General features: G+C 47.4%; 1 protein-coding gene across 1 annotated transcript; it reads left to right on the forward strand.

Moving 5' to 3' along the window:
- The first annotated feature begins 3,899 nt into the window (after nt 1-3,899).
- GSTM4 (glutathione S-transferase mu 4) lies at nt 3,900-9,212 on the forward strand. The gene is made up of 8 exons (XM_045546740.1): nt 3,900-4,052; nt 4,287-4,362; nt 4,795-4,859; nt 5,157-5,238; nt 5,339-5,439; nt 6,412-6,507; nt 6,594-6,704; nt 8,716-9,212. The coding sequence occupies exons 1-8, from the start codon at nt 4,017-4,019 to the stop codon at nt 8,803-8,805; spliced, it is 657 nt and encodes a 218-aa protein (XP_045402696.1). The 5' UTR covers nt 3,900-4,016; the 3' UTR covers nt 8,806-9,212.
- Nucleotides 9,213-22,023: the final 12,811 nt, after the last annotated feature.

The raw sequence follows: 22,023 nt of genomic DNA on the forward strand, positions 1-22,023 counted from the left end.
GTATTACCTATTTGTATGTTTATATATCTGTGTATGCCCAAGTATATACAAATACAGGAATATTAATTGAGTCCTTACTATAATCTGTTACAAACATAATGAACTAAAGGAGTAAAATTAGAATTTGGATCTGTCATGTAAAACAATTCATTTATTTTATACCCAGATTAAAAAAGAGGTTCTTTTTGTCATCAAATTATTCTGTTAACTCTCAGTGCTTTTCACATATTCTTAATAATTTTGTTAGAAATCTCTTTGGATAGCCCTGACCTAATTTTATTTGTTCATTTTCAAAAATGCTATCACAGACCTGAATTCACCCTTAGAATATAGACCACTCCAGAAATTAAATCTGCTTTGATGACTACAATGATTGCCCTCAACCAGGCTTGCCAGCTTGTAAAATGTAAATCTGTAAGCATGTATACTAACAGTAGATGCACTTTTGCGAGGAGTCTGTGAATTTGGAATGCTTTGGAAATGAAGAGTTTTTTAACCTCAACAGAAACCTATAAAAATTGGACAAGAAGTTAATAAAACTGCTGCTTTGCTGTTACCTAAGGAAATATTAATAGCTATAATGAAAGCAATCATTCAAAGCACAAAGACCCAGAATCTCTAGTAATGTTTCAGCTGACCACTATGCTAACCCACTGCTTCTGTAACCACACAGAAAAGATAGGCCCGGGAAGAATTCAAAGAGGCTAACTGTCAGCTACAAACTCTGGATTCAAAAAAGTGGACACATTTGGAAGCAGGAAAAGTTTGCATAGAGATTATTTGGTGCTTTCAGGATGGCTGACTCATAACGCCAAATACTTTATAGTGGAGTTTTGCAAAAATGTTTTATGACATTACTCATAATAGCAGGGATAAATTGGCAACAGTATTAAACCAACATTGGTGGGGTAATTTTAGAGGTATTCTGAAGGATGTTTTTAAAACATGTCCTGCTGCCAACAACGTGATCCTCCTAACTGTAAAGATGACACATGGACAAGAACCAGGGTCTTGAGGGCCCTTCATGCCTCCAAATGGACTTTAGCCAAGTGCCTCCTACAATGGATTATAAACAGCTTCCTTGCTGGAGTGCTATGGCTCTAACCGGCAAACATTTTTGCTTGATTTTGTTTTCCCACCTGGGAATTCCCCCTTATCTCTCTAATAATGACAAAGACATCTATTTTACTGGTGTTGTCATTAAGAAACTCTGTAAAGTTTGCTTTTTACCCAAAAACTTTACTGTCCTTATCATCCACACTCCTAAGAAAAAATAGAGAAAACTAATGGAATTATAAAACTAAAATGAACAAAGCTCCCTCAAACTCCTAGCCTAAAATATTACTATTAGCTTTAAGATGTGTAAGACCAACCCCCTCTTGGACCCACAGGTTATCTCCTTATAAATTAGTAAAAGGCCAACCTGGGCATGGTGGCACGTGCCTGTAGTCCCAGCTACTCGGGAGGCTGAGGCAGGAGGATCACCTGAGCCCAGGAATTTGAGGTTGCTGTGAGCTAGGCCGACGCCACGGCACTCTAGCCCCAGCAAAAGAGTGAGATTCTGTCTCAAAAAAAAAAAAGCTTTACAAGGCAACTTCCCTTTCACAGGCTCTTTATGGTAATTATCTTTCCTTCATGTCATTAATCCCAACCTTCAGTCTTACAAATATTGGGCCTTGACTTCATGCCAACAAAATGCTTCTGTTGAGGCCATTACAAGGCCATCCAATCAGGACTAATATTGGGGCCATTCTAGCTGCCATAGTTGTTTGCTTTCTTCAAAGACATGAGTCTGCCTTGCAGGAACAGTTTAATTCCACTCAAGTAATGTGTCTATCTCTAGGAGTACAAAAGTGATTCATTCCTATTGCAATAAATGATGTTATATTTACTCCCGGTACAATCTATGCTCCACTAAAATATTGTTTCTTATATGACATCAGGCCCACTCTGTCTAGTGCACACTAACTCACCCTGTGATTCTGACCAATTGTTAGAGATTGCCAGATATTTAAAACTACCATTCCACCAGGAAATCATGTTTTCTTAAAAAGGATATACAGAAGCTTCCAAAATGAGGACCGCATAGATAATATGGGAGAACATCCAGGAGGGATAATCGATTTCTCTGTCATACAGGCCACAATTCTCACAGTGGGGAAAAAAGCAAGATATATGCTGCAAACACTGGCAGAATTGAAGGGAAAAATAGTTCTACAATAACAATGGGAGGCTTCGAAACCTCACTCTCAATAATGGAAGACACAACCAGATAGAAGCAGGACATAGTGGACTTGAACACCAGAGTGGACAGCTAGAACTCACATGCAGAAGATTCTACCTAACAAGAACACCATACAGGCCAGGCGCAGTGCTCACGCCTGTAATCCTGGCACCCTGGGAGGCCAAGGCGGGAGGATTGCTTGAGGCCAGGAGTTCGAGACCAGCCTGAGCAAGAGTGAGACCCTGTTTCTACTAAAAATAGAAAAATCAGCCAAGTGTGGTGGTGCGCACCTGTAGTCCCCGGTACTCGGGGGGCTGAGGCATCTTGAGCCCAGGAGTTTGAGGTTGCTGTGAGCTATAGTGACTCCACTGTATTCTATTTGGGGAGACAGAGCGAGACTGTGTCTAAACAAACAAACAAAAAACACCATACACATTCTTCTCAAGGACACCACTTTTCAGTTTCCCTCATCCCTGCTGCTCCTGACTGCCTGGTGCAGACCCATTTCTTCCATTGGGATCCTCTAGGCCCCTGTGGAGTCTGCTTTTGAGAGCCCACTGGTCTAGTCCTTCCCCTCCTGCAGAGTCTGCTCCTGCTGAAGAAGCCACCTGTGCCCTGGGCCCATCTTCCCAGCTCCCCAGAGTCCTGGCCTGAGCGTGGATCGCTCCTTTCCACTGCACTCAACCTCTCTGCCCCTCCACTGCCTCTCAGTGTGTAAACACAGTAAGATGTGTCCCGTATTTTCAAAATCCCCTGCAGTTCCCACCTGACTTCTAGGCTTAGGCAGCCAAAGTACAATCTTCTTGGTGTGTCTTAGCCTAGGATGTGGTGGGATCTCAACAACCATTTTTGCAATAAAGAAATGACCAAATGGATGAATACTAATGTAATATCCGTTCTATGTTGTTCAAAATTCTAATTCTCATGAATGATAGCTTTCTTAAAAAATCATTTTCTTAATTGAATGTGGAAATGTTATCATTCCTACCTCAAGATGCTTAAAACTCAGAATGACAAACTCTTAATGTATAATGAGAGATGTAACTATTCAGAAGTCCAAGCACTTGTGTACCTCCATGGTGCCATCGCCTCACTGTAGCAAACCTACACGGGAATCCTCCTTGACACAGAGGTCGCTTCCTCAGCCTGGACCCTGGTCTCAGAGCCCAGTCTAAATGGGCGGGAGCATCCACAACAGAGACCCAGCTCTGCCAGCACCAGCGACATACTCTCCAAACTCCCGAACTTAGCAGAGATGAGCACACCATGACATTTCTATGACTTAATAGGGATGAAGTGCTGCTCTAAATTCTCGGGTTGGGGACACCACTCTGTGGCCACGCCCTGGCAGCCTGAGGCTCCCAGGGCTCGCGGGAACTCAGCAGCCAAGAGGCGAAGAGAAGGGAGAAGAGCTTTGCGCTTTCAGGATCTGGCCTTTCTCCCAGGTGCGCTGCCACCGCCCTGCCCCCCAGCAGGGGTCTGGATGGGGGCGGGGCCGGGGAAGCAGGTGACCCGAGCTCCGCTTTGGCTCCCGGCCGCCCAGACCCGGCCCCCCGAACCCTGCGGGCTGGCGGGCGCAGCGGACCTCAACCCCTTCCTGCCGGTGACGCGCAGGCGCGCTGCTCCCGGCCTCCTGCGCCTGCGCATTCGGAAAACTTGTCGGAAGTGACGACATTTAAGAGCCGAGGGGCGGACTAGGTTGGAGAGAGCGTGTTCTCCCCGGCACCCACAGAAACGTGCAGCCCAGCCCCGCAAGGCCAGTCCACGGAGTGAGTCCACTGCAGCCTGCGCCATGCCGATGACACTGGGTTACTGGGACATCCGCGGGGTGAGGAGGGGCCGCCCGGGCGGTGGGGCCGCGGGCAGGGCCGGGGAAGGGCTGAGCAGCGGGCGCGGGGCTGGGCGTGGTCGCTCTTGCTGGAGCCGCTGCCTGTCCCTCTCACGAGGGCCTGCGCGTGCCCGTGGGGACAGGGGCGTGTCGGTGTCGGGTGGGGGCTCACGTGGGGCGGATAAAGTCAGGAATCGGGGTCCCTCCACCTCTGACCTGGGCCCTCCCTCCCAGCTGGCTCACGCCATCCGCCTGCTCCTGGAATACACGGACTCCAGCTATGAGGAAAAGATGTACACGATGGGGGACGGTAATGGCATCCTGTGGTCTGTTTTCCCGACCTCTGCCCAACCAGGCAGCCCATGCCGTGGCCACCTGTGGCTCCCTGTGCAGCCTCCACCTGCCGGAGCTGCAGCCTGGCCGTCCCTGAAGCCCTTTGAGGGGGCAGTGAGGCTTCCCAGGCAGGAGGCTGGGAGGGATTGCTGGGCCTGGTGTAGGCGGTTGGCTGGGTCCCCGCTTGGGGTTTGCCTAAACCTTTGCAAGCCTTAGTGGGACAGAGTCCAGAGCCCTTGCAAGCATTCTTCACCCGCCCCGCCCCCCAACCTTGGAATTGGAGACTGAAGGGCTCAGGTTCTAGACCCCCCTGCCTCAGGGGTGTTGCCTCTGACTGCTTGGGAGGGTCCCTGGGGAAGGAGGGCTGCACCCTGGGGAGGTTTGTTTTCACTCGTCTTCTCCACCACAGCTCCTGACTATGACAGAAGCCAGTGGCTGAATGAGAAATTCAAGCTGGGCCTGGACTTTCCCAACGTAGGTGCAGAGGAAGGGGTGGTTTGGGGAAAGGGAAGGTGTCTCTGTGTCCATGCCCTTTCCGAGCTCAGAAGTTTTGGGATCAGGTGCCTTTTTCTCCATTGCTCTCATGCCCGGCTCTCCACGCTGCCTTTCCATGGTGTTCTGTGTCCCAGCTCACTCACCCATCTGACAGTATTCTTACCTAGGGCCGTGGGCAGGCACAGTGAGTGCCAGGTCTCATGTCTGCCCTTGCTTAAAGGAAGGAGATGCTGGGGAGCCTGGTGGCCCAGCTGACCTCCCCGGTTGCCCATGCAGCTGCCCTACTTAATCGATGGGGCTCACAAGATCACCCAGAGCAACGCCATCCTGCGCTACATTGCCCGCAAGCACAACTTGTGTGAGTGGGGCCGGCTGCAGGGTGTGGGGGACAGTGGCCACTCCACTGGGCTTGGCTGGCATAGGATTTTGAGGGTGAGTCTCTGTTGTGCTTGTGGCAGGTGGGGAGACCGAAGAGGAGAAGATCCGTGTGGACATTTTGGTGAACCAGGCTATGGATGTTTCTAATCAGCTGGCCACGGTCTGCTACAGCCCTGACTTTGTGAGTGCCTCCCTAGGCTGAGCCAGGAATGGTTTGAGTCAGGAGCCAGGATTCTTCTGTTCATATCTACTTTGGTTCTATTCGTGATTTGTGGTCTTAATGGCTACTGATACCCCAGGGGGTTCCTTAAACTGTACAAGAGTGACCCTCTTAACAGTAAACTGTATCAGATGAAAACCCTAAACCAGTCCCTACCAATCTTAGGAAGTTCAGACACCCAGGGTTGAAATTCATTTCCTAGGCAATGAAGTCATCTGTTCAGAATTCTCCGTACCTCTGCCCTCTGCCCTCAGCTGTGAGCCATCTCTCCTAGGTGGCTCACCCCATCTGCCTACTCGTGCAGTACACACAAAGTTAGGAGAAAAACAAGTACAAGATGGGGGAATGAAACAGCACGCTCATATGTGGACTTCTGGGCTACTGTTTTTCTAGTGCTTCTCCTTGACACCAACAGGGATTAGGGTGTTTTCCTAATAGGAAGCTCAGGGTCACCAGAGAGCCCTGTGCCTCTCCCTCCTTTTCAACATGAAACTCTCCTCATTTTTTGAAAACTACTGAAATGTCCATTGCATTCTTCTACCACCCTAGTAGGTAGAACTTTCAACTTCTTTCCCTGAGGTCTTTTCATTCCATACTGTTGTCATCTGCCTGACATCTCAGTGCAGAGCCTGCCGGGTGCTCAGGGTGCTCCTGGGTCTGACCCACAGGAGACTTGTTTGGGAATCAGTGGTGACAGATTCAGGGACAGTCTTAATCCTCCCTGCCTTCCCATCACCTCAGATAGACTCTGGTAGTCAGTAGGAGCCTAATCAATGCTGAGGTATTAATGGAGGGCTGGGCACTGATCCAGTTCCAGTTGTGGGGAAGATGGCTGCTCACCTGAGGCCATGGGGGCCACGCACAGCCCTGGGGAGGCCTGCCTCTGTGCCGGGGACGCTGGTGTCTGGTAGTGACAGCTGTTCTCTGTCTCAGGAGAAACTGAAGCCCAAATACTTAGAGGAAATTCCTGAAAAAATGAAGCACTTCTCACAGGTTCTGGGAAACCAACCCTGGTTTGCAGGGGACAAGGTAAAGGGACGGGCAATGGGGATTGAGAGTTGTCATACTTCCATTGTCCCGAGGCTTGTGACTCACTCACCCTTGCCCTTCTGCAGATCACCTTTGTGGATTTCCTCACTTACGATGTCCTTGACCTGCACCGTATATTTGAGCCCAAGTGCCTGGACGCGTTCCCCAACCTGAAGGACTTCATGGCCCGTTTTGAGGTGATGACCCCATCCTCCTCCTCTTTGGCGTCCCTTATGCCTTTGCCCTCCTTTGTGACGCTTTCCTAGTCCTGGAGCTAAAGAAAGAATAACCAGCATTTATTGAGCACTGGCGTCACGCCAGGACCTGTGCTCAGCCTATTACATCCATGGTGTCACATTTAAACAGTATAACATTCCCACAAGGCCGGTAGAATTATCACTTCCATTTTACAGATAAGGAAACTGAGAATGAGAGGGTAAGTCATTTGTTCAAGGTCCCAGAGCTAACCAAGGTGGAGGGGGGCTCCCTGTCAGCCTCTGGCTTCTATAGGCAGCAGTCAGGGCTCCCCCTTTTTTGTGCCAAAAGGAAAAGCCTGAGGCCCTGTCTGCCCTGGGTTTGACAGCCCAGGACACTGTGGAAGCGGCAGAACATCTCAGGAGTGCGTATGTAGCTGGCATTTGTAGGACTGACACAAGGTAGCATTGAGGTCCTGTACCCAAGACACAGACAATATTAATACCTTGTCTCCAGAAAGCTTTGCTCCCATCGGACCCTCATCTGGGGAACACTGAGACCCAGGGCTGTCTTGCTGCTGGATGTGAGTGCATAGGTGGGTGCCGCTGTCGAAGGAGTTTATCTTGAAGTGTCCTCTGTCCTCCGATATTCCGGGCGCTCTATCTGTGAGAAGGGCAGTGGGCTCATTTTAGCCCGTGTTGACTGGTCTTGTCCGTACGAGGCAGGTGCCAGGCGCAGTGGAGATGCAGAGATGGCCACTCCAGTGTGGAAGTGAGTGCAGTGGGCAACTGCTGGCACCGCAGACTGTGAGGTGCCAGTTGTACCAACCGGGTGGAGCTCAGGGAAGATCCTCTGTTACCTGTAGTCAACTAGTTTGAGAGCAACAAATCCTACTTTAGCACAGATTAGGGGATTGAGGCAGTAGCCCAACAGGGTTTTCAGCACAGAATGTGTTTTCCTTTTCCCTCCACTCAAGAGCTGCTGTCTCAGCTGGTTCTCATCAGCGCTGGTTCTGGTCCAGGCAGAGCGGCCTTGGGGATTATGGAAGAGGTAGTGGGAGGGGACAGGGAAGAGAGAGCTGAGGGCTGCAGCCTGTGGCCTGCCAGGGCCTGGCCTTGGGGAACATGCAGCCCAGATCTCCTTGAACTTGTAGAAATTATCTGGGCACTTTATCCTGGGAGGATGGTGCACAGCACACCTGGGTGCCATGAGGCCTGGTCGGCTGTAGCAGGGCTAGAGGTGAGGTGGGTTGGGGCACAGTGAGATTGGGCTCAGGTACCGCGTTGAGGGGTGTGTACTTTCTGCTTACGGGGAATGATTCAGCCTGGCCCGGTTTTCCTTGTGCTGGTCCACGGCCCCTATCCCCTTTCATCCAGGTTTGCTGAGTCACTGGGTGAGCCCTGGGCTCCCCTGCAGGCTGCACAGGCATGTTCTGAGCTCCTTTGTCCTGGTATCGGTCCCTGCTCTGTGTGCCAACCCAGGCAAGCCAAGAGCCTCCCTGTGAAAAAGGAGAATGTTTGCGCAGACAGGATGTGACAAGGCCTCATTTGGGGGAGGGGACGAAGAGGGGAATTTGTCAGAAAGAGCCAGACCTGGAGAGAGCCAGAGCCAGGCTGCTTTCCAGCCCTGTCCCACTTACTGGCTGCGGGAGCCAGAGGAAGTTGCTGAACCTCTGTGTACCTCCGTTTACCTTCTGCTAAATGGTGATAGTAGAACCGATCCTTCGGGGTAGCTGGGTGGATTTCCTAAGCCTGCCTTGTAGTGTCTAGTGGATCCAGAGCTCCCAGCACAGTGTAGGGCCTCCGTGGGTGGTGGCTGTCATGCAGGTATGCCGTGAGTTAGGTTGGAAGAGTGCCCTGAGCAGAGCTGGGGACCCTAAGAGACCGGGTGATGCTCCCGCATTGAGCCCACGTGGAAAGGCTGTCGTGAGGGCCCTGAGGCGCTGTGCCTGCAGTGGCCGCCGTAGCCTGGTGGCAGCAGACCCTGAGCTCTGGCCTTATTTTCCCCCCTCAGGACCTGAAGGAGATCTCTGCCTACATGAAGTCTGGCCGCTTCCTCCCAACGCCTGTGTACACAAAGGTGGCCTTCTGGGGCAACAAGTAGGGCCTTGTAAGGCCCGGAGATGGCAGTGAGGAGCCCGTGCTCAGCTTGCTGCCTGGGTGGACTCTCTGCACCCCGAGTTGCAGCCTTCTCATCCCTCTGCCCTTTTCATTCCCTTCTCCTCTCCAAGGCCTCATTAGCGCTTTTTATTTCCCCCAACCCCTGTCCCGTCCAGACCCTTTGAAGCCTCAGCTCCCACTTTCCTTCAGCAGGGTCCCCTCCCACCTTTCCCCTTCCCTGCACTCAGGCCACCGCGACTTCCTTCCTGTTAGTGGCTGTGTCTGTGCAGCTGAGCCCCGCGCTGTCCCAGCAGGGCCCGAGGATCAGCTCTGCCTGGCGTGCGGGCCCTGGTCCCCAGCGTGGTCCCTGCACGAGGCCTGCCCGATCCCCAGTAAAGCCCAAACCCATTTGCTCTGTGTCTTGTCTCATTTCCTCCTGGCTACCAGACTGTCCAACCGTCACTGCTACTTCCAAGGGCCTGAGTGGTGACCCTGGCAGTGGCTGGGATCACAGGCGTTGTGGAGGGTGTGGCGAGGTGCCTGAGACTTCTTGCTTCCATTTCTGATGCCCTTGGAGCAGGAAGGCCGTGGAGCTGTCTATGGGAAGGACAGCTCTCTCCGGGCCTGGGTCTTGCTCATTCACCCAGCGTTACTGAGTCTCTCCGTGGTCACACAGAGCCTTGTGTCTCAGGGAGGAGAGACCCCGAGGCGTGAAATCCCCAGCAGAGAGAACCAGGTCGCTTTTGCCTTCCACCACTGTCCATCACACCTGCCAGGTCTCCGGGACACAATCTCCACTGTTCCTCTCCGATGCTATCTGAGTCTCGCTGCACAGCTGTGATGAGGACCATCTTGCTGGGTTTACTCTGGTCACTGTCTCATGTTGCTGGGGACCTATGAGATGAATGTCTTTAGTCCTTGCATAAGTGAGAGAGTCTGTGTCTTGGTACACACTGACTTAATAGTCTGGCTGGGTATGGAATTCCAGGATGAAGCCCTTCAGCATTCTGATGGATTTACCCCCTCCTTTCTAGAACTGAGCATTTCTGTTGAGAGGGTGGATGCTGGTCTGACTGCATCCCCTTTGCTTTTTCACTTAAGAAGCTTTGTTTTTTTTGGTCATTCTGAGGTGTCTATGTCCAAGGCCCATGTGTGTATCTACAGGCTGATCTTTTCCTGCCTCACAGCCTTCCAAGAACGATCTAAGCCTGGGCTGGCTCCAGCCTGATTGAACAGTCACATGTCTTCCTGAGCATTGAGTCCTCCTGGAATGTAGAGTGAGCTGCTGCAGAGGAAGGTCCTCGTAGCTCAGCAGTCCCCAGACTGTTACCAGAAATAGTTGCTGATTTTGTGGGTCAGGTATTGAGGCAAGGCTCAGCTGGGAGGAATTATTGCAAATCCATAAAAGTCTCTTGTATCCCAGCAGATGCCAGTGGCAGTTCCCGGTTGTGACAATTTAAAAAGTCTCCAGACAAATTTAAATGTCCCCTGAGAGGCAAAATCGCCTCCAGTTGAAAACCACTGGTGTAGCGGTTAAAAAAAAAAAAATAGAGTAACATAAAACAAAATAATGTAACTCATGTAGTTAAAGTAAGTTTTCTTTGATGAAACTTTGAGTTAATATAGTATGTGTGTTTGTGTGTGTGTCCTGGATCATGTGGTCATTTTTTTTTTAACTCTTAATATGAGATTTTGAGAAAATTGGGAAAAAGAGTACAAGGAACTCCAATATACCCCAGATGTTAACTTTTCCACATTGGCTTTCCCCTACCTCCTCTTCCTGCCCCATTCCCCCACCCCCAGCATTCTGTCTGTCTGTCTCTCCCGTGTTCTGTCCGTGAGCTCAACACCCGTTATAACAGAACACCACGTTCTCCCTACCACACCATTCCTGATGTTTGGCTTCAGGCTCATAAGTGACGGTAATTTGTAGTCATTCTAGTCTGTGCTGTCCTTCCTGCGTTATATCCTTTATTTCATACTGGTCTTTGGTGTGTCACAATTTATGTAATACATTCCTTTTTGCAAAGTTTTGAAAAGTTATCTAGCAAATTTCTGAGGACCAAGTGTCCTTTTGTGTTATTAGTTTTCTTTATTATGCTATTATTACTTCTTTCTGAATCTTTATCTTTTTTGTCAATCTGATTTTATGTTCATTTCTTGTAATACGTTTTAATGTGTTTTGGTTTATTCCATTGATTGTAATGCTAATTCACATGTAACTGACATTTTCCCAGTTTTTAGAAATCACTGATACTGATTTTAAGTCTTCTTTCTTGGGACTGATTTTTATTGCCTTGTAATTTTACTTTTCTTTTTGCTGTTGTAATGCTCTGTCAGCTAACTGATTTTAGAGAAGCAACTATTGCTTTAATAAGCATATTGGTGAAAGTTTCAAGATTTTTCTTCTTAGTGTTATTTCCTGTTTCCCATATTTTTTATCTTGGAATTTGTTCCCATTCTAACTTCTTGAAACCCTAGATTCTTTTGCCATGTTCTTAATACCATCAGCTTGTAGGAACATTTTTTTTCTCAATCCCAATTTGGTAGTATCTTATAGATAGTGGTTTTGATTTTCTTATTTTCACATTTAAGGAAATATTCTTTATATTTTCACTTCCCTAAGTTTACTCAGACAATATTTAAGAGACTTAAAAATTTTCCATGAAGTAGGACCCTTTTTACTTTGTCTGTTGGTATTTGTTTTTGATAAGTTGTCTTTTATTCTGAGGTCATTTTATGTAGAATTTCTGTTAATTTGCCTTGAGAGTGTGAGAGTGTTAGCAGAGGGGCTGGGAGGAAGTGTGCAATCCAGTCCAGAGGTCACATTATAGTTCCTTGACCAAAGTCGACCCAATATATTTCAATTGTCCTGCACAGTATTCTTTTAAAAATTAGACCTTGTCCACAATTTGCAGTTGTGAAAGAGCACACATAAATCCAGAAGATCTGGCAACAGTGGGGTTGAGTTCTGTGTGGTTACAACTGGCTACAGTGCCTGCTGCAGCCCCTCTTCCTGTTTCCCGCATCCTGCTGCTCCCGACTGCCTGGCGCAGGCCCATTTCATCCATTGGGATCCTCTTGGCCCCTGTGGAGTCAGCTTTTGAGAGCCCACTGGTCTAGTCCTTCCCCTCCTGCAGAGTCTACTCCTGCTGAAGAAGCCACCTGTGCCCTGGGCCCATCTTCCCGGCTCCTCAGAGTCCTGTCCTGAGCGTGGATCACTCCTTTCCACTGCACTCAACCTCTCTGCCCCTCCACTGCCTCTCAGTGTGTAAACACAGTAAGAAGTGTCCCGTGTTTTCAAAATCTGTCCCCTGCAGTTCCCACCTGACTTCTAGTCTTCTTGGTCTGTCTTATTCATAGTGTCTAGGATATGGTAGAATTTCGTGGAATGAAAATAAAATCCTAAGCCCGTCAAGTGACTGAATGGATCCTTCTTGGCCAAAGAGACTGCAGAAAAACTTTAAAAACTATGTTTCACAGCCACGACGAGACAGGAAGCCAATCACACTTAAGGAGATTCCCTTCCTCACCAGATTTTTTCCGTAATTGATAAACAGAATCTAGCCCTAGAAAGTAAAAATGGAAGACTCCTCCGCTGATTTCTACCAATCACTTGACTCTGCAGCCGGGCTCCTTTCCCTTTTTGTGATTTTGACATGACAGCTGACCAGTTTACAAAGTTTAGCAATTTCCTTTCTGGTAAATGACACCTGGCCACAGGCTGTTTCTGGGCTGTTTACAGAGACTGCACACAAGGTGCCTTTGTGTCCTGTGTTTCACCTTTTGATGTATAGAGCCTAACTTTACTGCATTTTAATGTTAAGTTTTCCACCCCAAAGTGAACATGGGATGTATGTAACATATATGTTTGCTTACCAGGCATGCCTGATACTGCCTTCACAAGTATTCATAGCTCCTTCTATAACCTGTAAAATATATATATTTAGCCAACTTATTTAGTGTAAACTTCCTGTCTCACTCTTGCTTTGGCAAAGTGCCTGCTTTCCATGTCAGCCAGAGGCTCTGCAACCAGCCTGCAGGTTGCAACCCATCATAAGAAATAAAATCCTTTCTAAATGTGTGGATCTCATTATTTTTAATAGACATAATTGGTGAGGAGGATAGGATCTGTGGAGACCCCCAGGTTCCCCCTAGAGTGATCAGGATCAATTCACTGGTGCCTGCAGATCCCATTGACGCTCAGTCTCCTCCCTGACCTTGCTGGAAGGAACTTCCTCAATGAGGCCCCGCTTTTAGTGTGAGATCTCAGAGACCCCATTTCTTCCTGCTGATCCCTCCATCTGGTCCGTAAGGTTTGGCAGGGATGCTCGCCCGCAGCAGCACTCAAAGGGAAGTTTTCGTCAGGTGAGTGCTGGTACGGGGACCCTAGGTTCTAAGGGGACAGTCCCTGACCTGCTGCCAATCAGGAACTCAAGTGGCTTACATGTTTAAGAATTATGAGAAAAATTCTTGTGAGTATTTGGGATCCTGGATAAAGCTAACCTGGGACAATTTAAAGCTTTGTTGGTCACAATGGGTGGTAACTTTTGACATGCCTAAATGAGTTTACCTGTGCACAAAATTAAGACAGACAGGGTTCTGGACTTCTTAGAAGCAGTAGGAGGTCTTTTAAAATTGGTATTCCTAAACGTGGTCAGGAATCTCTGATAGCCTCTTTACAGGAAACTAATTCAAAACTAAAAGAGCCTAATTCAAAACTTGACTGGTGTATTCAAACACTTGAGAACTTTCCTGAGTCAGACCCTGAAGATGAATCAGGAAAGGTTGCTGCACTCCTCCACCTTCCCCCTCCCACTGCCCCTATTTTGATGCTCTTCCTCCTTTCTGAGCTTCTTTTCTTCTCTTCCCCCTTCATCCCAGAACCACTCCCCTCCATCACACCCCTTCGACCTCTCTCATTGCTCCTTTTAAAGTTGCTCAGGAGAACATCAGGGTGGGGAAACCGTCTCTGTCTCCCCATGATCCCAAACCGAGTTATTGTCCCTTATGGAAGACTTCCCAAACCCTGAGACAGACTCACTTGAGTTTGAACACCGGCTTAATTATGAATATGTATCAACCAGGCCTTTGGATGTTTCCCACCAGATGCTGGTGGGAAACATTGGCCCAGGAATGGATGAATCATGCAAGGCGGTTCACCCTGAGACTGATCTTGTGCTTACCAGGGAGGCAGCCTTTGAAAGAGCACGGGAGACAATTGAGAACTTGATTAAGGTCATCCTGATACTTCTTCCCTGTCAGGTAGATTAAAAGGCTATTGAGTGAGGTACTCATAAAGGGGATGAGCCAGTCTTTGATTTCTTTGATCGATTTGAAAAAACTTTCTGGCTAAGCTTTTAAATTGACTGATTCTCCTGGGTCTCAATGAGGCCCTTAACACTTCAGTTAAGCAACATAATCCTGGCTGGGCCTCTAAGAGGCCTCACGAGTTGGCTTCTACATCTGACTGCCTCTCTAAAATGTTAGAAAAAGGAAAAGACAGTTGGGCAGGTGGGACGCTAAAATGCCAAGAAGAGGCTGCGAAACTCATGGCCTTACCCATACCCACTAAGCAGCTTCCAGGGCCGTCTGCTAAACAGCGAGCTCCACCTAAGGGGCAAAAGATGGAGCAGAGTCTGATACAAAAGAACATAGTTTGCTATTTTTGCAGGGACGTTGGTCACTTTAAGAGAGATTGTGAGAAATACAAAAAATGGCTCCAAAAAATAACCCTGAATGGGCTAAAGAGAACCCAGTCTTCCCTCATTACAGGAATAGGGGTGCTCTGGGTAAAGGAGGGGGATTTCTCTTCTACAATAAATCAGTTGGCAAAGATTGATCTTCACATTCATAATAAAACAGTGTGAGCCCTAATAGATACTGGGGACACACTCTCAGTGCTTAGCCAGACTCTTTCTAAAGCCCCCAATCCCGGAGTAACCAAACCATACAGATGGTCAGGGTCACCAGCCAACCTACGCCTCTCTTCAAGTCAGAGCTGATCTCCCATCAGCTGGGCCCCCTGACGGGCATCACAGTCCCTTGCTTGTTCCCTCTGCTTCAATCCACATGACAGGGAGAGATTTTCTTGAAAAACATCAAGCCCACATTTCTTTTTCTCGTAAGGGAGATACTATTCTGGAGGTCTCTCCTTCAGAATCTTTAACCACTGAACTTACTGTTTTCTTTCCCTTCTTGGCCTCGAGCTACTCGGTTGCCACTGAGCACCCAGCCTTAAGAGAACTGCCCGACACACTCTGGGCAGGATCTAACCCTGACGTCAGTCTGATCTGCTCAGCACCACGTATTACAGATAGACCCCACCAAACTTCTGCCCAGCTTAAGGCAACATCCCCTCAGTCCTGAAGCTGTGGCAGATATGGAGCCCACTGTTGATGATTTCTCTTGCTCTGGCCCGTGTAACACCTCCATGTTACCTGTCCAAACCCAAACAGAAAGGGATGGAGATTTGTTCACGACCTCAGGGCCATCAGTAATATTGTTATCCCTTGGCACCCTGTCGTGCCTGAACTACACACGCTCCTATCTAACATAGCTTCTGAAACACTCCTTGTTTTTCAGCTGTTCATCTCTGTTGCACCTTTCAGAGCATCCCCGTCAATCTAGGGAGTCAATTCCTCTTTGCTTTCATGTGGCAGGGCCAACAGTTGGCTTGGACTGTCCTTCCCCAGGGATGTACTGAGAGTCCCACTTACTTTTCTTAAACCTTACGGGCTGATCTAAAGGACATAACCTTCCCCCACAATGCTATCCTGTTGCAGTACATTGAGGGTTCACTGTTACACTCTGCCTCACAAGACGCTTGTTTTACCGACACTATTCACTTGCTCCACCAGCTGGCCCTAGAGGGACTTAGGTTGCTAAAGAGAAGCTACAGTTCTGCCAAAATTCTATTAAGTTTCTCAGACAGTTATGAACGCCTTGAGGGCTAAACATTGGCCCTTCTTGTCTTCAAGCCATTTTTTCGTTTCTTCTCCCCGCCAAAGAAGAAGCAGCTCAGAGGGTTTCTTGGACTTGTGGGATCCTACAGAGCCTGGGTCTCCAACTTCTCCTTAATGGCATAACCCCTGTATGCTCTACTTCACATTCCCTCCCCTGATCCTCTTGTTGGGACTCCAGAAAGTAAACGGACCTTCGGGGACCTGACATAGCAATTAGCCTCACTTCCCCACTGTAGGACACCCAAATTATCATTTCCCCTTTTCCCTTTTTGTCCATGAACAGGAAGGAAATGCCTTGAGAGTCATAACTCAGCACCTTGGGGTAGCAATCGGCCCATTCATGTTTTTGTTTTTGTTTTTGTTTTTGAGACAGAGTCTCACTCTGTTGCCTGGGTGAGTGCAGTGGCGTCAGCCTAGCTCACAGCAACCTCAAACTCCTGGGCTCAAGTGATCCTCCTGCCTCAGCCTCCCAAGCAGCTAGGACTACAGGTGCATGCCACCACACCCGGCTAATTTTTCTATTTTTAGTAGAGATGGGGTCTCGCTCTTGCTCAGTCTGGTCTCGAACTCCTCAGCTCAAGCAATCCTCCCACCGAGGCCTCCCAGAGTGCTAGGATTACCGGCGTGAGCCATCACGCCTGGCCACCTATTGGGTTGTATAGTCAATAATTAGACTTGGTGGCCCAAGGACTGCCATTCTGTTTAAGGGCAGTCGCTGACACCTGTACTCCCATTACAGCTACTGAAAAAATAGTAATGGGATCCCCTCTCAATGCGTTGTTCCTCATTCAGTTGAGGCCCTTCTCACCTCTCACCACACTCAGACACCAATTGATCTCCTATGAAATACTTTTTTCCTCCTCTTCTAACTTGGCTACAGTTCATTGCAACCGCCTTAATGCAGCCACCTTTTGCCTTTACCAGGAAAGGTGGTCCCCATGACTGTGTTGTCTCTACAGACACCCTCTTCTTACCCTGTATAGACTTATGGGGGACCCCCAGATTTTATGTGGTACACAGAGGGATCCTTCTCAGAAATTCTGCTGGCTTCCATCGGGCAGGCCATGGGATGATCTCTCTGATAGAAACCAGTGCATTGGGCTCCTGCCAGGTGCCTGACTCGCCCAACAAGTGGAACTACATGCCCGCACTTGGGTCTGCCCACTGGCCAGGGATAAAATGGCTAATATTCATACAGACAACAGGTAGTCATCAGAGTTGCCTGTGATTTTGGCGTGCTTTGGAGATAAACAGTATTTTTGACTTCCTTTGGGAAGCCTATTAAGAATAAAGACATTGTTCTAGCCCTTCTAGACATCATTCAGGCTCCTTGTGCCCTGGCCATTTTCTAAGTCCAGGAACATTCTTCCGACGAGACAGAGGACATAAAGGTAATCACCTAGTGGATGCAGAAGCCAAAGCTACCACCCTGCAGGAGACTCCTTCTCCAACTATGCTTACAAACCCCACTAGCCCTCCTTCCCCGCCCCCTGCCACACCTCCTTCCCCCCTCACTCTCTTTCCCGTCTGAAGATTTCCTTTCCAGGCTCTGTATCAAAAGACAGTCTTGGAGTTTGAAAGGGGGAAATGGATAAAAGAAAATTGCACTTTCAACCCCCAGTCAAAATTATGAGAAGGCCCAAGTAGAGATCCAGTCCTACCTAGCACCCTGCAGAGACAGACTTTAATATTCATACATATAGTCTAACCCTTGGAACCCAGATAAAATGATTCGATGGGACAGATCTCAGGTATACAAATTTTACAACGTTTTTCCCCAGTGTCACTGAGGTAAACCCTGAAGTCATCCTCCGGGCCAATTTCCACTTCCCAATGGTCCCTTCAATAAATGGCAACTGGATTTCATTCAGTTGCCACCATCCCACGGATACAAATATGTTGTTGTGATGGTTGACATGTATTCTCATTGGGTTGAGGCTTTCCCCTGTAAACAGGCAGCAGCTGTGGCGGTGGCCAAAATACTGCCTGAGAAAATCATTCCTACCTGGGGTGTTCCTACTGAACTCCACAGTGATAGGGGAACTCATTTTACTGGCCAAATACTATTATAGAATGGGTTTGTGAAACATGGCCCATTCTACAGCACTTTCATGGTGCCTACTAGCCCCAGTCCTCTGGGCTAGTTGAGAAGACTAATGGGATCATTAGAAACCAACTAGTAAAAATCACAAAAACTTTTAATTTGTCTTGGCCTAAAGCCCTCCTGCTGGTGTTGCTATTCTGTGGTCCACTCCTACTGGGCAACACTGACTCTCCCCTTTTGAAATTGTTACTGATCAGTCTTTGCCTTAGACCAGGAGATGTTTTCTCCTACCCAATTAGAGGGGGAACTCCTGGCTTATTGCCAGAGTCACATTAAGGCTATAAAAACCAGTCACCTCAAAGTTGTAGGATCTTTTTACAGTTTCTAGCCAGGTCACAGACTCCAATATCACCACCTCCAGCCTGGCGATTACGTATACTGGAAGAGACATTAGTTAAAAGACTCCTTCCGTCCCTATTGAAAGGGTCCCTAACAGGTACTATTAACTCATCCTTGTGCTGCTAAATTACAGGGAGTTGTCTCCTGGTGCATATATCTCATCTGAAAAAAGCACCAACCCCCACTGAATCTTGGACGTTGAGGCTGGCATCTGACACCAATCTCAAGTTAAGCAAAGTCTCCTCTTTAGACCCAGGAAAAGGTGACAACCAATGTGAATTGCTTTCATAAGACACAGGGCCAGGCCTGTATTCAAAGATGCTGGGACTCATTTAAGAATTCTGCCTCAATGTAAACTAACGTAACTTGTTCTGTGCTTTCGTACTGCATATTTTGAATGTTTAGCTACCTGTAAGCTTCTTTTCCCTGCTATAGTCAGAGCTAGGCAGGGCTCATGACCCTCACCCCTGAGGACATTGTTACTCTGTTCCTTATAAGTCAGGTACTCTGTTACCTTAAGGACAATCCCCAAAGTTTGTCGGATAACCCCGCTGAATTTGTGTGGGACTTACTGTTTTTCCCGTGGTTGAAATTTCTGAATAGCTGACATGGTTGTCCCCCTTTTCCTTTTACTCTCGTAGTCCTATTAGCCCTTCCTCTCCCTTTTGTGATTTCCCCCTGTCCCAATGCATAGAATGGCATGATAACACTTTGGTTAAGCCCTCCCAGTGTTGACACTGGAGGAAACCTATTGGATTGCTGGATTGGCCAGCAGCTTTCCAGATCCATGTATGATAAATGTGTCATTGATAATACCTGTCACTGACTTCTGAGATGTCCTTAACATCACCACTCATCTAGACCAACTTCTTTTCCTATTGACTTTCTGGGTCCAATTGGTCCAAGATCCAAATATTACCATCCCTTGTTTAAATTTGCCCTTAAATTAAAGAATAAACATTGGAAACCCATTCTATACCATGGGGCCTCCTTGAGCTATCAACTACTGGGTAGGCAGATGTAGTTTAGATCAAATAAATAAAGTTGGAAATATGTCCCTACTATGCCAACAATACTTACAATTAAAATATCATGAAAATGGCATCTGGAAAACTTGCAAAGAAAATAATCTGTGGTTCAATTTGGTATTGTCTGCACTTCCCACGAATGAATCTATTGGCGAACACACCTTTGGGGGTATCACTTGTGATGCCCCTGGCCCCGGCCATATGTTTGTATGAGGCATAGCATTTGATCTGCCTGCACAGGGATGGGCACACCATTGCCTCAACAGCTTACACATAGAAGCTCTGTGCCTGTTAGGACATTTTGTAACCCCATTATCCTTACACAAACATGTTGAAGCACCCCGTTTCTCTCTTCATTATGAAAGTAAAAGGTGTATGCTAGCAGGATATGAAGATAATATAGAACAAAGCTTTCTAGGAATGTGAATTCCAAGTGCTGGAGTTTATGTCAATAGGGATATGATTTGAAACCTATCCACCACTTGGACAGACAGCTGAAGACACTGCAAAAAGCCTCACAGCACCCCCGCCCCCGCCAAGTCTCTGAACTCCCTAGCTCAAGTAGCACTATTAATAGATAATAGAATTGCTTTAGATTTCCTCCTAGCCAGACAGGAAAGAGTCTGCAGTGACCCATACCACCTGCTGCCACTTACATCAACACTTCAAGTGAAGTAGAAACTTGTATAGAAAGAATTTCCAAGTAAGCTAAATGGTTAAAAAGGAACAAGCTACTGATCCTCTCAATGATCTGTTTAGTTGGCTCCCTACTGAACTGGGAAATCCCTTTCAAGCTGCCATTCAGTTTCTCCTTATAATCATAGTCTCAATCATACTTTTCTTCTTAAGATTTAAATTGTTTATGATTTGTGTAATCAACTGCTATAATCCCACGGTTAAATCATAGTTATGGTGGCTCAGTACATAGAACTTATAGACAAGTTAAATGTGTACCCCCGCATTTTAGCTCTTGTGTCTCTTGATGGGCTTTAAAAGGGTTAATGAATACCTGCCCACCTCCCCCTGTTCCTGTGCGGTCTAGAATGTTCAGCTGGCTATAAGTCCCTCAGCCACAACATGGGACAAAATAAAAATTTGGCCATTGATGCTGCCTGCAACAGATATTGGCCAAAAGGGAGAAATGTGGAATAAAAATAAAATCTTAACTCTCCCCCTGATGAATGGAACAGAACTCCCTTGGCCAGGGAGACCCCAGAAAACCCTTCAAAAATAAGTTTCCCAGCCCTGACGATATAGGATGTTGGTCATACCTCAACAGCCCCTTACTCACTAATTGTCACCAGACTGTCTTTTCCTAAGAGTTAAATAGAAATCAGCCTTGGAATAAAATAATGGAAGATTCCTCCACTGATTTCAACCAAGTATCTGACACTGGGGACAGATTCCTCTGCCTTTTCTTGACTCCAGCATGACAGTTAACCAGTTTACAAAGCATTTCTTACTGATACATGATCACTGGCCATGCACTGGTTCTGGCCAGGTTATGGAGGCTGTGCACAAGGTGCCTTTGTGTCCTATATTTCACCTTTTGACATAGAGAGCCTAATTTTATGCTTTTTTTTATTTTATGCATTTTAATGTTAAGTCTCCACCCCAAAGTGAATACGGGACATATGTAACATATATGTTTGCTTAACACGCATGTATGTAACCTCCTTTATGAATACTCATAGCTGCTATTATAACCTGTTACTATATATATTTAGCCAACCCATTTACTATAAAACCTGTCCCACGCTTACTCCAGCAAGGCGCCTGCTTTTGGACTCAGCCAGAGGCTCTGCTTCTGTGCCTGCAGGCTGCAACCCATGATAAGACAAAGTTCTGTTTTCCAAATTTATAGATTTTAAATTGATAGTCACCCCAACTGTTTTTCCAATAAAGGAATGAACAAATGGATGAATACTGATGTAACAATGTCTATGTTTTTCAACAGTATTATTCTCATTAGTGTTAGTTTTCTAAAAAAATCCATTTTCTCAGTGGGATCTGGAAATTTTATCTTTCTTAGCTTAAGATATATAAAACTCAAAATGCCAAACCCTTGATGTGTAGCAAGAACTGTAACTATTCCTAGGGCCAGGCACTTGTGTGTGTGTGTGCATGGTGCTACTGCCTCCCTGCAGGGAAACCTGCATGGGAATGCACTGTGAGTCCAGAGGCTGCTTCCCAAGCCCGGATACACGCTGGGTACCTGAGCAGGGAGTACTGCCCAGGGCTGAATGAGCAGGGAGCGTGTGCCACAGGGCTGCATCTTGCCAGCCCCAGGGACATAGTCCCAAGCGCCCCAATGTAGCAGAGAGCTGAGGACCATCTGGCCTCTATCACCTGATAGGGATGTGATGACGTCTGCCTGTCCTCCTCAACTCCTAGTCCACACTACCCTGGTGGTTTGAAACCTTTACTGATATGCTGGGTTCATCCCCTGCAATCCTAATAAAGTGTTAGCTAATTTCCAGAACAACCATAACTTTTCTGCAGGGGAACAACCTTGCCTTTTAACTTATAAATCCATGTACATTATGTCTTGTAATGTCCTTTAAACAAACCAAAATCAATTTCAAGCCAATTTATTGCACATCTCTTAGTTTTGAAATAGTGTTGTGCCTTCCAAGAATAAAGTTGGCAGGTAGGACATTGTGGAGGTTGTACCACAGATCACGGTGTGACTTCAAAGGCCATTTGAGCTACCCTGTCATACTCCAGATCACACACGGGTCAGGAGCCAGGCCCAGGGCTAGAATTTGTGGACCTGGACAGCTGAG

The sequence above is a fragment of the Lemur catta genome, chromosome 3 (genome assembly GCF_020740605.2).
Source record: "Lemur catta isolate mLemCat1 chromosome 3, mLemCat1.pri, whole genome shotgun sequence".
Lineage (NCBI taxonomy): Eukaryota > Metazoa > Chordata > Mammalia > Primates > Lemuridae > Lemur > Lemur catta.

Excerpts from the sequence above, each read along its gene's own strand:
- GSTM4 (XM_045546740.1), top strand. The coding sequence starts at position 4,017 with ATGCCGATGACACTGGGTTACTGGGACATCCGCGGG. Across the intron at positions 4,053-4,286 it reads GTTACTGGGACATCCGCGGG|CTGGCTCACGCCATCCGCCT; the intron begins GTGAGGAGGGGC and ends CCTCCCTCCCAG. Across the intron at positions 5,239-5,338 it reads TGCCCGCAAGCACAACTTGT|GTGGGGAGACCGAAGAGGAG; the intron begins GTGAGTGGGGCC and ends TGCTTGTGGCAG.